At 36.3% G+C, this 17,208-nt stretch overlaps 1 protein-coding gene across 17 annotated transcripts in view; it reads right to left on the reverse strand.

Moving 5' to 3' along the window:
* Positions 1–17,208, reverse strand: part of LOC129732246 (neuroligin-4, X-linked) — a 492,846-nt gene that overhangs the window by 137,306 nt on the left and 338,332 nt on the right. For 15 of the 17 annotated variants that reach the window (XM_055692929.1, XM_055692928.1, XM_055692930.1 and 12 more), the window contains 6 exons: positions 16,958–17,153; positions 16,701–16,889; positions 16,500–16,642; positions 13,238–13,656; positions 13,030–13,179; positions 12,824–12,943 (listed from right to left, as the gene is read on the reverse strand). In XM_055692929.1, coding sequence (XP_055548904.1) covers positions 12,824–12,943; positions 13,030–13,179; positions 13,238–13,656; positions 16,500–16,642; positions 16,701–16,889; positions 16,958–17,153 — 1,217 coding nt within the window. Of the gene's footprint in view, positions 1–2,941; positions 3,082–12,823; positions 12,944–13,029; positions 13,180–13,237; positions 13,657–16,499; positions 16,643–16,700; positions 16,890–16,957; positions 17,154–17,208 lie in introns of those variants that run through there. The other 2 variants (XM_055692931.1, XM_055692927.1) reach the window with 2 other exon arrangements.

Genomic DNA, 17,208 nt, shown 5'->3' on the forward strand with positions numbered 1-17,208 from the left:
GAAATTAGTTCTTGGTTATAATACTAAGACTACATTAACAAAGATCTCCAGTAAGTCAACAAGGAAGACATCGCGAAAGAATACACTCTGATGATCTGTGAGTGTAATGCTGAAATCACTTCAATTCGGTCCCATATGTCGTCTATCGCTGTTATTCACTTCTTTTTGGTCACCGGAGTGACCCTGAAGGTCAAAACTCAACTGATGTTGAGGTTTTTCTCATAGGAGTTCAAGTGTATCGCAGACTGGCGCATAGCTAGCTAGTCAGCGTTTAGACACAGCAATTAACACTCAACCACTACAAGACAACTATTACCACGGTTGACAATCTACGACTGAACTGATTTTTTCGGAATGATGTAAAATTCAAGTTGCTCAGTCATTTTTTTATTTGTTAATTAATTGTTTCGTAACAAATACACTAAAAACTATAACTATTTCAAAACAGCAGTCATTACTTTCTAATATATTGAAAATATCTGAATGATTAATTATTATATATTAGGCTAAGACAAGTAGTATTCACTAAAATATATTTAATTAGTGTGCAATACAACAATAAAACCAACAATGTCATCGAATTTTATACATAAAACTTTGGATACGCTTTTTGAATTGAACAACACAATCTCTGATTCTAGGGTTATGCTGCCGGAACAGAATAGTCCAACCGATGCTGATTTTAAAGGGTTCATGTGTAAAGATAAGAGTTGCGACACTTTTTTACACTTCAGTTCAAAGTCATGATTGTTTTTTGGTGATATTTTGGACTTGATACACATTGCCATTCACAAAAATAAAATTATCATTGGGATGCTCAGAAATTGTGCAGTTTTTTTCATTAGTGATAATGCTATAGTAATCTCCACGTTGTTTACAAACTTTTTTCTTACTGCTGGTTTCAAAATTCAAATGTTCTCCAAGCCGGTTTTTGAATTGTTGAAGAGGATTTGGAGCTTTCTTTAATGCAACATAATTTGTAAATAATTTTCAAAGGGAAAGGCAGAAAAAGAATCTAAATTTCCATGTAATAAAGAACCATCTGCTAAGTGTGTAGAGCATATATGAAAATTATATACGAAAAACTGCTCTCCATAATATAATTGAAATTTTTCTCCAAACAGTTTTAACATTGTTTTAGCAGTACAGTAGCATGCCAGGTAGGATGACATAAAATTCGAATAGCTGAAGCGAGAAGTAAAAAATGTTCATAATATGGTTCTCGAACTACAGTATGAAATAAAAATGGTCCTAAATAAAGAAGCATCAGGCGCAACTCAGTTGCCTTGTAAAATTTCAATTCGCTTAATGGCCTTGGAGACCTCACAAATTCGCTACATATCTGTCGTTTCACACAATTTATCCTTCTGTCTATTTTCTGCTTAGCGGCCGTTGGCAACGAATAAGGTTTATTTGAGGTTTCAGTCCAAAATTTTAAGAGTGTTCTAAATACACCTAGCAAAACATTGTGCATATAATCTACAGGTACGGTTGAAACGCATCCTAGATGTATAGCTGCAAGCGGCGGTAATCTATCCGGATGTAAATGGTGGCCGTCTGCTAGATTCAAAAACGATTCATCAGTCCTGGTATCGGCGATGCTGCTTGTAAAAACTGTACGATGATTAATACTTCGTCCTTTTACTGTACACTTAGGACAACCATCAAGTGCATTAGCTGCCTTAATATCCATTACGAATGATTTTGCTTGTGCACCCATAATAAACGCAGACACACTGAAAGTTATCTGTTTGTTTTTATAGTCGAAACCATCCCGTAGTAGTATCTTCAACTCACCAACAAATTCCCTCATGTATTCGTGAAGGTCCTTCGGTTTTCCGTTTCCATGATAAACAGCAACTGGTAGTACGTCGGGGTACGATGTAGTCTTCACAAGAATCGGCCAAAATGAGCTACGGGAGCTTTTCGTTAACGGAATCCCGTCGATCCCGAACTGTAGCTTATAATGTTTGTCGGCCCCTTCTTCTGTGTCTTCTGGGTGATGTTTCAAAATATTTTCCAGCATATTTTTTATGCCAAAATAACAATACTCTCCCATTTTTTCCCATTACATCGCCCATTTTTTGTTGTTGTTACGTCAGGAAGCTTAGCAGAAACTTTAAGAGATTTTATGTTCCGTGGAAATTGCGGAAAGTGGTGGTCTTTGAACCATCCAAGTAAGTCATCAGTTGCCGTTTCCGAAATATTGTACTTCACGTGCCATTTCAAAATTTGCTGGCCCACATCGGAAACATCATCTATGTTACACACTGGATCCGCCTCGTCATCACTGTTGTCACGCACATAACTATCACTTTCCAATTGCTCAAAAATTTCCTCTAAATTATCCAAGCTTTCTTGATTTATCACAAAGCTGCTTGACGCTTCTAACACCGCGACATCTTGCCGTTCTTGCATATCCACAGGTGCTATTGCAGCCGCGTTCATCGTGGATCTATCTCGATGTACTCCATGAAGTCGATAAATTCGTTCCACTTCCCTGTGATCGCGACGATTTTCTGTTGATCTGGACATTTTGAAGAATGGCGTTTTACGTAACTTTGGTTCTAGTTCTTTTCGTCGTAATGTACAACAATACACTGAATATATTTTCTTGTACGATTGTAGCTTTTATGTTACCTCATTAAGAAGGTAAACAATGAGTACAATCTATTTGGTAGGTGAACAATTAGAACAACAAGGAAGGCGATATTTAACAAAGTGAAGGTATAGGTAATTCACCAAAAATAATCAGCCATCTCCATTACGTAGGTATAGGTAATTATTTTTAAGATACCTAAGGCAAAAGTTACATGCGGATAACAATAATAGTGTAAATCCAGGTCCAGCGGCTTGATGTAGGCTTCGCAGACAGAACGATTCAGCTCGATTTTATAAAGATCATTTTCGCTTTTGGTAATTTTAACTGACTTATTTGAAATATCACGTAGACTGCTTATGATGTTGAGACTACTGCTGCTGCTGGGAAAACTCTTGCTGCTGGGACAACTGTTGCTGCTGGGACTGCTGCCGACCATGAATTGTTGCCTCCAGGCAGTTCCGTGGAAACTCTAGGAACAACTGTTAAAGCATGGTCTAACTATCAACTGGAAGGTTTAGGAAGGTTCAAAGGGATCGGCAGACTTGCTTCAGCGGGAAAGCCAAGGTAAAAATTCAATGTTTTAGTTTTGAGAAGAGTTGCTTATGTGTATGTTTTTTGTTTTATTTTACTTCTCAGGGAATTCAGCGGTTGCGACACCGATCGGGCAAGCACGTCTACACAATTGAAAATACACATGTTTTGTCGTTATCAAGAAATAATATAATTGAATAAACAAACATAACAAAATTCAATTCAATTTATTGTATGATATTTGAATGATAAAATTATCCGAATAAACAGAAGAATAATAAACTCAATTTATTGTAAAATTTTCTTTAATGCTAACAATACCATTTCCAACAAATCTAGCAAACGATGCTGCTCATTTACTTTGCTCGTCTGGTTCAGCGTTTGACGGTTCGTTTGGTTTTTTGACTCTGCACTCCCCGGGAAGTACAAAATATCGTCGGCAACGATATTTTTCATTTATACGACGGCAATCCGGCACATTGCACGGCGATTTGATGTGAATACGTTCGAAATAGCGCTGTATTAATATTCAGAGACACCTCACCACTTCGATGGTCGCGCCTGGAAATGCGAATGGCCTACGTAATTGAATCAAAGCGGATTTTTTTATGAAATATAAACTGGAACTAGCTGTTGAACACCTGAAACTCGCAGGGCTAGTGACTAGCTGTAGGCTTTGCAGACAAAACATTGAAGGGAAATTTGTCAAGATTATTTTGGCTCTTGTTTAATCTCAACTAATTTTTTTGAAACTTGCATGTAAAACTATAAAATTTCTGTGATGTTTGAAAAAGAAGAATGAATAAATAATTAAAATCATCCTTATTCTCCTTATTCATGAACTCAAACACCTGCAACTGTGATATTGATACACGCTTTTTAATTATCCGAAAATGAAAATATTAATTAAACCTTCAATTAATCAAGAACAATCAATTATTTCTAGTACACTCGCGGTAGTTCAAAACCGATTCATTACATAAAATCAATTATATCAATATCAATAACTAATTGAACGTTCCCGGGTATGCTTGGAATTGATTCAAAATTGAGAATCACTTTTTTTATAGGGTAGATGATCCAATAGTTGTGGTAGTACCAATAGTTGCGGCATCGCTTTTAAATTCATCGTTTAAACTAATTAGAACCGAATTGCTTATGCTACATGTTGAAGAAATAATAGATTAATCATAAGTACATATGCTACTACAACAATATATACTGAAAATATCCAAATTACTGATAAATACTGTATTTTTCAGAAACTTACCCGGAAGGCACCACTCACTACCCATTTTCTTTTTTTGTCCACGATTGTTTTAAGATATGTGTGTGGTTTTAGTACGATTATTACGCATATAATTATTTTCCCAGATAACAGTTTGTTGTGGAAACTGTTGCAAAGGTGAAGTTCGTTAATAGATGATCATATTATTTATAAATTACTTCCTCCACTATTGGATCACAGGATACACTATGCTCTTATAGTTGCGGTATGTTTCGCAATTCTGATTTACGTTTATCAAAACATATGTATGTGGGACTACTTGTGTATATTAGGGACAAGCAGGTACTGGGGGACATACCTAAATGATGTAACTTATTACTATTCAATTTTTGAACCCCACCTTCCCCTGCCACCGTGTATTTACCGATACTTCATACATGATCGGCCACAAAAGCTATCGCTCTCACCCCTAAAATGCTGTATTATGCATTTATGACCTCTTAATCGATGCTTACCCACTGCTTTTGGTCTTGTAATTCTTTTAACGAACCTTTCACAGCTTCAGTCGCTCTTTTAGTAAACACTAACGTCAAAAATGTAAGGGCAAACATGGTACGAAGCAGAGACTCTAACTTCCAGTGTTGAGAAGTCACCATTTGTGAAAAAAAATTCTTCTGAATATTTCAAAATGAGTGCCATTGGTCTTTCTCTTCAGCCAGTTTCAGCCCTTTTCAAATGTTAGTCTAAAGACATTTTATAAAAAGTATGCAAAATTTGTTTTATTTTAATAAAACCTACACCCTCACTGAATTTTGCCAACATCTGACCAAATTGGCGCAAAATCCGTCTCTTAGTTAACTTCGTGCATTTTTGTATTTACTTGCAAACCGACTTGTCAACCTCTTAACAACAATATGATAAATAGTAAAACAATCAAAAACCACTTCATGCGAGGCAAATACCTTCATTTAACCAAGCAAACACGAGTATTTTATAAACCGCAACTACAGGAACACCCATTCACAACTATAGGAACTCTACCGCAACTATTGGAACTAAAGCGTACAACTAATTTTAGTTAATTTAACCCCCCAAAACGGGTTCAAAGTCAATTTTAAGGTGCAAAATTATCAAATAGAACCCATTTCAACAGAAAATAGTGATACGGACCAGCTAGATTCGTTTTTCTTAGCCAAAACATGGCTAAACATGCATAACTCGTGCTTAGCTCCTCCACTATTGGGTCATTTACCCTATATCCCTGCCGCATTAGCACAACTCCCTTCAGAAATATTACGTCACATATCACCTCTGATAGTTCAATCGTCATTTTAAATGCAACATCAATTTTCTTAAAACATACAGAGCTGAAATTCTAATATTCAATTTTATTTTGCGATGTTCTACAGTAACTGGTCATTTTGGACTTCAAAAAGACGTCTGGGGTTTCACTTTTGAAGGTATTGGAAATATTGGCCAAATACCACTTTAGGCTATATTCCTGACACCGGAGTCGTCATCTTGGAGTTCGAAATTGCTATTGGGAATAATTTCTGGCCTCTGGGCATAATCTTGTTTCTGAAAATATTAAGATTGGATTGTATTTGACCACCTTGAGGTGTTCGCCGGAAACAGGAAATTACCATCACAAAATTAAATGTGGCTGCTGATTTAAAGAGTTTTTTTCTTTTTTTAGACCATTTAGAGTTGTTTTCTTTTTTTATTTTTCTTAAGTTTAGGTCTAATAATCTGCAAGATCTATCACGATTGCTACAATATTTGTAGTTACGTATATAGCTGCATGTGTCTGACATTGGCGGCACACATTTTTTTGTCATATAAAAACAATGACTGGCGTTATTACATTTTTTTACCTTATCCTCAATGCGCATAACCGCATGAATTCGAAAATCCGCTTTAAACAATTCGTGAAAAAAACGCGGAAAAAACCTGATCGGTGCGTAAAATGTGGATATTCAAAAACATCACTTAGAGTGTGCATTTGAATCGAACGATTTGATGTGATTAAAATTTATCAATTTTGGGGCTACTAACATTCATGATTTTACATGTCTACGTAGTTTTCTGAATGATATATCATTTTTTATTTTCCAGATAAAGTTATTTGCAATATATTTTCACATTTTCTTCATTCGTCAGATATCCTCAAATTCCATTCCTAAGCATTCCCGAACATTTTAATGTAAAAAAGCACTATATGTCTGCGCTTTGAATTTCGAGTGAGAGGCGAATTACGCATTGAATATCATCATTATGAATATTTTATGTAGTAAATAATATCTCAATTTTTAGTAATCAGGTACCTGCTGTTTCTCTTCAAATGTCTTTTCTAAACATCAACAAAAATTTTGTTGAAAAAAATTACACATCATCGCTTTGAACTTTGATTTAGAGGTGGATTGAGCATTAAAAGTCATTAATCACAAAGCTACGTGAAACATATTTCTCCTCAAATATCTTTCCGAACATTTTATGTAGCAAAAAAAAAAACACATATCTCTATGAACTTTGATTTAAAGGAAAATTGAGCCTAAAAAGACATGATTTCGCACGATAAACTCAGTTTTTAGTAAGGAAAATACCATAACTTTCCAAACATGTCTATCCGAAACAATAACAAACATTTTATTATAGAAAAAAAACATATCATCGCTTCAGATTTTGATTTAGAGGTAAATCAAGCATGTTTTTCGAAGTCTTGTGAATTATATCTTCAGTAATCATTTGATTATTATTACCTATTATTTCTTCTTAAATGTCTCGTCTGAATATCAATATAAAAAAAACACAGGAGGGTTGTGTGCAAAGCCACGACCGCAAGGTTGAAGTAGAATACTTTTACATAGCTCTACTTACGACTGTACATTAACCTACGGCCGGGCGAATCGGTTCGCGCCGCTTTTCGCGTTTAGCCTGGCAGAGGCCTAATGCGCACGGCCAACACAATAGAAAGGTGTTTTCACATTGAAAATTAGACACGGCTTAACTGGAGTAAGTGTTGGCAAATGCATCAACCGCTAATACCGCCGCTATCGTACGAAAGTCAGCCTGGCAGAGGCCTGAGACGTGGTGACCAACCACAGGGCAAGTGATTTGTTGAATTTGAAGGACGGTCCATCCAGTTCACCTTCCGACTAATGAATGTAGCTAGTTTTCCCAGAAACACTCTTTTATAGCCGAAGGGTGCTACGTAATAGGCCACGCCTTTCAGTTCAGGTTTACCATTTCCTTATGTTCTTTAGACGAATTATTCCACAATTCGCATTTGATTTTTGTATCCAGCGAATAAACACCGATGGTGCTCTCACACACGCAACGGTTTTAACCCGTATCATATTGCTGTTTGTAACATCAAGCGATTTCGTTTGCTCGCTGTTGCGTGTTGCATCATGTTGCAACTTGGCAGCTGGGAGACGACGAAATTCTGTTTATGATGATTGATTGAATCGACTTCATATTAGCTCTGCATAGTCGAACTAACTGCTTTTATGAATGCGTTCTAACAGGGCAATGTCGGTTATGCTAATCGCAGCCTTAGCGTCGCCCCTACAGTGGGGGGTTTACTAAATAAAGTGAAAATTAGACAACTACAACAGAATTTGATTGCATCCCGCACATAATGTCTGCTTGTGTTAATGCCAGAAAATTATTAACCTTCAATTATTTTTTTATTTTCCTTGAAAAAAGCATTTTGCGGTACAAAATCGGTTACTGATTACAACTTTTGAGCTGCCCTAACATTGGGGGAATCAAGATACACGGACAACATGCACCGTGGAAGCTATTTCACATTCAGTAAATTAGACGGGTGCGACAGATTTAAATTGCTAGGATGGAACACAGAATGCTTGCTTGCGTTGACAAAAATTATTAACTTTCAATGACTTGTTTATTTACATTGAAAAAGGCATTTTGATTTCCAAAATTGGATTTCCTGATGGCAATCTTCATGCTGCCCCAACACGGGGGAATAATGGCAGTCTGGCGACACACGCTGAGAAAAACCGCGCTGCTCCTGAGACATGGTGACCAGCCACAGGGCTGGTGCTGCTGCTAAGGAAGGACGACTGCTGTTGTCGCTGTCTAGAACTATTATGTGCGGCTCCGGCTGAAACAGGCTCTTATATAGGCCAAATAGCATGTTTTCAATTGCAAGGTATATGATCCTGTCGACCGTGCTTGGGAAGCAAGCATATAACGACCAATCAGAGGTCGAATTTTTCGTTTTGACAAGGCTTGACTATTTTCAATAGTACAATAGTGTGAATAATAAAATTACAATTGTCTTCTTTTGAGAAGAATCTTAGAAGATTTTCCAATCTATTGCTGCAAGAACGAAGGAAATCCATCGAATACTAACCGATTTATTAGCATTTGAAATTGGACATATTTTTCACTTTTTTCGGTTTTAGATTTTCATTTCACATCCCTGTGTAGCCGAACTTCCTGAGAGAAGTATTCTACTTCAAAATATATGCCATCGCTTTGAATTTCGAATTATAGGGTGAACGTTGAAGGTTGAACAAAAATAAGTCAGGTTTTATTTATGTTTTACGTTATGTGAATGATATCAAATTTTTTTATAATAAAAAACCGTAACTGTTTCACATATACATTGCTTCGACTTCTACGAATATTTTCTTGCGATAAAACTTTCATGCCACTGCTTACTTTTTTGATTGGGACGATTTAAAATCATGGTGCATACAATATCGCACCCTTATTTTTGGGGCTAATAACGGTTCAGATCAACTAGATGAGTTGAGAGAAATCGTTATCGATATTGTTTTCCGTCCCCCAGTGCTGAGTCGAGAAAAATTCCAGCTCGGAAAGTTCCTCGACTCGATCGGAAATCGAACCCGATATCACAACCGCGTGGGAAAGCTAGCCGACCGACATCGCTAATCACAGAGCCAAGGGGACCACAATCATCATGGTGCTTATTGTGTACCTTAGAAACGGCGGAAATAGTATCAATAAGATTTGCGTTACATAATTCTTTTTTTATATAGTAGATAAAAATAAATAATCATGCACCATCCTATAAATATATTGCTTCGAACTCTACAAATATTTTCTTGCAATAAAACGTACATGACACCGCTTACTTTCTTGATTGAAAACGATTTAAGATGATGGTGCTTATTGTGCACCTCAGTAACGGCGGGAATAATATCAATAAAAACTGCGTTACGTAAATCTATTTTTATATAGTGGATAAAAATAATGAATCATGCACCATCCTATAAATGAAGCGTTGTAATCCAATGTTGCGCTATCAAAATAATCAAAATAAAGCAACCTGCACATCGCCATTGTTGCATCGCACACAATGAAGTTTGAATCGCACAGCCCCGCCACCACGTTTTACGTTATGTGAACGATATCACAATTTTTATTATTAAGAAACCCTATATGTTTCATAAATATATTGCTTCGAACTCTACAAATATTTTCTTGCAATAAAACGTACATGTCATCGCTTACTTTTTTGAGTTAGAACGATTTAAAATGATGGTGGTTATTGTGCACACAATGAAATGTAAATCGCACAGCCCCGTCGCCACGTTTAACGTTATTTGAATGATATCACAATTTTAGGTATTAAAAAACCCTAACTGTTTCACAAATATATTGCTTCGACCTCTACGAATATTTTCTTGCAATAAAACGTACATGTCACTGCTTACTTTCTTGATTTAGAACGATTTGAAACGATGGTGCTTATTGTGCACCTCAGAAACGGCGGCAATAATATCAATAAGATCTGCGTTACGTAAATAATTTTTTTATATAGTAGATAAAAATAATTAATCATGCACCATCCTATAAATGAAGCGCTCTAAACCAAAACTGCGCTATCAAAATAATCAAAACAAAGCAACCTGCACACCGCCGTTACTACATCGCACACCACTAGGTATAAATTGCACAGCCCCGTCGCCACGTTTTACATTATGTGAATAATATTAATTGTGTATTAAGAAACCCTAAATGTTTCACAAATATATTGCTTCGAACTCTACAAATATTTTCTTGCAATAAAACGTACATGTCACCGCTTACTTTCTTGATTTAAAACGATTTAAATTGATGGTGCTTATTGTGCACCTCAGTAACGGCGGGAATAATATCAATGAAATCTGCGTTACGTAAATCCATTTTTATATAGTGGATAAAAATAATTAATCATGCACCATCCTAAAATAAATGAAGCGCTCTAATCCAAAACCGCGCTATCAAAATAATCAAAACAAAGCAACCTGCACACCGCCGTTGCTGCGTCGCATACAATGAAAATTGAATCGCACAACCGCCATCGTGATCTCGTTGCGGCAGGAGAAGTTTGGTTGTGTTTGTTTTGACCAAGTCCGCATGCCAGCCGCACCGGACTTGCTTCAAAACAAACACAACTAAACTTCCCTCTCGCCCGCGACGCACGAAGCCGAATGAACCCCTAGGAGCGAATGAACCCTGGTCCGACATCTCCGACATTTTTGTTGCATTTGAGCACGACATTGGACCGAGGTTGAGCGAAATGTCGACCCGTTGTAGGACCGATCTATCGGAGAATCGGACGCGAATTGGTCCGACATCGGCCTGACAATTCTTACTAGGGTGCGGTGCATGGGCGTCGCGTATTTGAGACAGCTTGCGTGCAAATTCTCGTGAGCTCGTCTCGCGAGCTTGCCTCGCATGTTGCTTTGCGCTAATGGTGCGAGAAGGAAATTGATTTTGCGCAGAAGGAAACAGGCAGGGGATTTTATGTTTTTTTTTTCATTTACGGTGTTATAGCAGCATGCATCAAAACACCGTTAGAATTATCAATGATAAAACCTAGTTCATTTATTTATCAATTCAAAATTCTATGATTAATTCATCCGACTTTTGTTAACATGAATTAAGAACGTATACTTATGATGCTAACGGTACGAAAATGCACCGGATGCAGGGTTCGTCGGTTTAGATGTCATTGACTATCTTATGATAGAACTCTGTTTTGTAGTTCTAAGGATAAAAAATGTGGTTTGAAATTACAACATAAGTTTTTCGGGAGATAAAAATAATAAAACCATTGAAATTGTTCATATTTTCTAGTACATGTTGATGTTGGATAGAATTTTTGAATTGAGTACAGTAAAGTCGCTTTTTATGCGGGGGATACATGCCGCGTAAAAAGCCGCGTAAATTCCGGAATCCGCGAAAAAAAAAATTCGCGTAAATTCTGCAATCCGAGTGAAGAGGAACCAAAATCCGCAAGAAAAAAAATACCGTGTAAATTCCGGAATCCACGTAAAAAACCGCGTAAAAGCGACCTTAGTGTATAGATATTGCAAATCAGGTTCTGAAGGTTCGTGATAATCTGATCGTAGTAATATAGTTTTGTGAATTCTTCCGATTAAAACACCTTCAGAAGGGTCTGACGGCATATATCGTATGTAGGTACGGTAGGCAGCCTATACACCAGAGAGACGCAGAGACACTCACCGTTAAGGCAACTGTCAACATCAAAACGGATAACGGCAATGCAAAATTATACAGCTCGCCCGTTTTGATGTTGATAGTTTCCTCAACGGTGAGTGCTTTGCCATTTCTCTAATATACAGTTTCACTAAGGTACAGTACGGGCGTCTCGCTCAGTTCGTAAAGCGATAAGACAACGTGTGGTGCGCCGCAGTCTCTTACCGAAGAAAAAAAAGAAAAGAAACCTCTCGTCGTTTCAGCGCGTGTACAGGAAGTCTGTGTACACGAGAAAGTCTCACGAGCTGTAGCGCACGAGCTGTATCAAGTATGTACAGTACGGGCGTCTCGCTCAGTTCGTAGTGCGATGAAACATCGCCTTGCGCATCGCAATCCGAACCGAAAGAGAAGCGAAAGAGCAATCTGCAAATTGCATGTGACGTGTCTCGTCTCGTCGCACATGTATTGAAATTCTACGAGCGAGAGAAAGATTTCACTCGTCGCTTGAAAAAAAAGCGCGTGCACGGGAAGTCTGGTTAAAATATAGAAATTCCAATCAAAATCATTCACTAATTATTACAAATTATAGCAAGTTTTGTGAGGTTTTTGGCAGAAAAAGGTCAGAATTAGTTAAAATGTACAATATTTTGTTAATTTAATAACAAATTTTGTTATAAATATGCTTGAAAAAAAAAACACACTTTTGAACATTCAAGTGTATGATAACAGAATTTGATATAATTCTGTACTTTTCATCATTCTGGCATATCAAGAATATTACAGGCTTTGTTATTCGTTTGGTCGGGATCTCCTCCCATGTTTCCTTTGCATATTTTAAATCTTAAATTTCAAGGCTCAAGATGGTGATAGTCTGCACACATATAAATGATTTAACAAGTATTAACAATTTAATTATAAGTTTTCTAGCCATTTATGATATGCATAAGTATTAAATCATTTCACATTATAATTATTGTTACCTTTTGAAGTTGTCTCTGCTAATGTCACGACAATCGGTGCAGTTTTCAATGGTTTTGTAGTGCTTCTAGTGAACGTAGTTAGTTTCGAAGCCTTCAACACAGGCTGACTTCTAACTTTTCCTGTATTTTTTTGAATGTGAATTTCAAAAATGTTTTGAATTAACATTGTGTTTGTTATTCATTCTGATAAAGAGCAGAATATTTACCCTCATAATACTCCGACTTAACCTCAGCAAAGTGATGGTGTCGTACTGGTAGATATGATGCATCGTCTGGTGAATGGAGCTGAGGAATTAGGCTCAACCACATAGATAATTTATGTCCGCGGTAGTGACTTCTTGACAACGCACTACAACCTGAGGTATAAAAGTAGATAAATCGATCGCAATTATAATATCAGTAAGCTTATCTTACCCGACTTACCTAACTCCAAATAAATTTGGTTAGTTGGGTCATAAAATTCCCAATTTTCTAGGTTACGTGATGATTGTGTGTTTTCATTTTCATTGGTTTCATCCTTGGCATCTTTGCTATTGTATCGCAATAAATTTGGTTTTACATTAGGTTCGTTTCGATGTGTTTTGTCATTTTTCATATAACCATCGGTAAGCAATCTACCAGTTTCAGCAATACCATCATTATTAGAAAATGTATCCCTTTCATACATAGTATTCATGCGTTGGTTGTTGAACAACGACATGCGTTCACCCAATAGAGATTTTTTTCTAAACTCAAGTTTATTGTGTTGAACATTATCGCTATGGTATGGAATATTGACTTTATTATTCTCAGATATGTTCTCTAGATTAAACATCCTCAAACTGTTTGGATTACTGAAACAAAAAATTGCAACTCAACAATTACATGCGTATCTGTTAAAACTTTATGAGATAAGCTAATATTTTTGTTTTATTGCTTTTATTGAATATCATTTACTGCATAGGCTAATATTAATTCATGATGATATAAATGTTCATTTGAACGTTTGGTTGTTCGAATACGTCAAGTCTTGTCTTCGTCTAGCGTCATTTAAATAAATCAGCATGTTTACTCTCCTCGTGAAAAAGGCGTAAACTCCTATATCCACATAACACCTATATCCACACAACACACGAACTTCGAAATCGACCGAACCATAAAATTTTGTAATCCGCGTAGAAATAAGCTTGATTTGAACAATATCGAAAATTTTAAATGACTGTATTTTTTTTTGGAAAGACAATATTATTACCTACAACTTTTCCGATAACGTCAAACCGACCAAACAACGACTCTAAATATATTTGCAATCATTATCCATCCATTTCTACACAAGCTTTAACTAAAAAAAGTCGTAACTCTATAAAAAATACTAGTAGCACAAAATGACATCTTTAGCCCATAGGAATATCTGTGCAGTCAGATAAAAACTGGTTGCTCTATGTTGCGTGGAATTGCGCAAAAGTGCCAATATGTCGATTTCGACTGTTTGTAATATTCTGCAAACCTCATCAATAATTCGCAAGGAGGATGAAGAAAGACAGACCAAATGGTCAAAAAATTGACTGGGCGGCAAAAAGGTTAAAAAGAGTGAGGATAAAGTGCCGAAGCAAATGAAACATCATCACATTACGTCAAAAGCACAAATGTTCCTGAACAACCTCTCGACCCCATTTGTACCCAAAATACGCGACTCAACGAATCTGCCTCAGTGTCGCCCATTCGAAGATTTCTATGTCATTTTGAGTTCCGTGGTGTAGCAAAATAACTGAAGACCAATAAACTGCCAACAGTTGATTGGTAAAATATATTGATGCATTCAAAAAGTCAACGTGAAGGTTGTACAACGCTCTTGTTCCGGCATTTTCAAAAATCTTCTTCGATAAGCCGATTACGGACCTTTCTCAGATTATTACTTTTTTCCGTTAATAATAGTTATAGGGTAAAGTAGGTCTAATGATAATGTTTGGTAAAAATGTTCTGTAACTTTTAGTAAGTAATATTGTGGAAAATCCTCATTACATGAGAATGTTGTGTTAATTCAATAACTTCTATGGAAAAAAAGAACTATTATAAATAGTTTGCAATTTGGCTGATATTCTATGTTTTTTAAGTTATTGTCTTATCCCTCAGGTGGGGTAAATTGGTCAAGCTGAGGGGTTAATTGATCATTTTTATTTCTAAAGGACGATTTAGTTAGGGATACCATCCGTCCTGATTTAGCAGGACATGTCCTTATTTCAAGATCCTATTCGAGCGTCCTGATTTCTTTTTCATATTCTTGAATATTGATTTCTTTTTCATATTCTAAAATATTGATTTCTTTTTCATATTCTAAAATACTGATTTCTTTTTCATATTCTAAAATATTCAATCGTGTTGCGTTGCGAGAAAATATTAAATCTTCACTAATTTGTTTGTTGTCCTTATAAGGACTGTTGTTGTTCGATTTCATATCGGATTTAATGTTGATCGCATCGGTGTGCTACCCCGACAGAGGAGTTTAAGGCATTTTTGTGATAACACAAAGCTGTTTTTAGAATGAAAATTTACTGATGCTGCTCGCTACTGAACAAAGGTAGCTTTTACTAGAGGAAGTGTCGCTGCACTAGCTGGCCCACATATCGCTGCTGATACCATTACTGCTGCTGATGCTATCCGTTGCCACAGTTGCTGCTGCTAAGTAAGGATTGTTGTAGTCGCTGTCTAGAACTAATATGAGCAGTTTTAGCTGAAACATGGCTCATATATAGGCCAAATAGTACATTCCGAATTACTAGGTCTATAATTCTGTTGACCGTGCTTGTGAAAGCAATCATATAACGGCCAATCAGATCAATCGAAATTTGCGTTTGAACGAGGATTGACCATTTTCAATAATATAGTAGCTTGTCATATTAGACTTGACAATTTTTAATTATGCGATAACCTAATTTTTATGCAGATAATAAAAGCTGTTCTGTTGTTGGGCTTATTGCTGGAGGAAAGGATAATTCAGTACGTACTTTGCATGTAAACAAACAGAGAAAAGAAGACCTCGCGGAGGAATTCTATCGTCACAAAATCATTGACAGAACAGCCCCCACGTAACTGAACATATGTGCCGTAGACATATTATTGAAATGTTTTGGTAGTTGAGCTCGTTAAAAATCATAAGGCGTAAGATGTTTTCAGTTTCAACCTAGAACGGGTGTCAAAATCAGGTCAGTTTCCTGTATAAATTATTGTATGCTATGTACTATAAAATGTTGCCAAAAACGAAACCCTTTTGTTGCCAAAATCAGTGTGCCAAAAACGGAGCATGCCAAAAACGGAACATGCCAAAAACGGAAACCTACTGAATTGCCTTCAAAATATTCATTACTTTTATGGGAATGATTTGTTACTATAGTTGAGCTGTCATCGTCATCGTTATCATTACCATCGTTACGTCAACGACATCGGCATTGACATCGTCATTGTCATTGTCATCGTCATCGACATCGACATCATCATCAGAATTCTTTGTGCTATTTTATTATACTCAAGCATTAACAGAAATAAATTATGTATTGGACTACTTTGGCAGGTTTTACTTTAGGTTGCTGTACAAAACCTGCAAAAAAACCGCTACCAAAGTAGTCCTATTTATGAGTAAATACAGATTAATATTTCCCATATTTTTAAATCAATAAATATTGAATTCTACCATACTCACCCTGTTTTAGCAAAATTGGTCAAATACTGCATCAAAGTTCGACTAATTTGCTTATCTTCTTGCGTGTAATTTGATGAGAACAATGGTGATAGTGGAAGTCCGAAAGTGAAAGGCACATCTTCTCCGCGAACCGAACCATCACGCTATCAAAATTTGCTAGTTAGGTAATTTATATATGAGAATTAAAAATAAAGAAAATACCAGTGGAAATTCTCGTTCGCTAGTTTGATGTCTAAAATGTAAAAAATATGATTTTCCATTTTGCAAGCTATGCAAATAACCCAAACGAACTAAAGGGGCAGCTGTGTGACCATCGCTCAAAAGCTCTAAAATTGTGTCACGATGACCAAGAGGACTCCTCGGAGGGTGTTCCCAATCTGTATACTCATTCTAAAAAAAAAAAAAAAACAAAATAAAGTTAATTGAAAAAACACGATTGCACTCTCAGTTAATCTTACGCGTAGAGCCGAATATATTTCTTTAAGATGAATGTGGAAAACATTCCTTACATACGTTCGAAGGATTTTATCTCTACGGGTTTCATTGATGCCATAATCCAGATCTTGTTCATTGAGGTCATAATATGATTCATAAGATGTCAAACCAAACAGTAAGTTTTGGGTAGGAAAGTTGGCAAATTCAATACCAGTTGTGCTTCACAGCCATAAGAAGAAAATATTCATAAGATGATTTCGTGAACATTGAAGAT

Source organism: Wyeomyia smithii, chromosome 3 (assembly GCF_029784165.1).
Source record: "Wyeomyia smithii strain HCP4-BCI-WySm-NY-G18 chromosome 3, ASM2978416v1, whole genome shotgun sequence".
NCBI lineage: Eukaryota > Metazoa > Arthropoda > Insecta > Diptera > Culicidae > Wyeomyia > Wyeomyia smithii.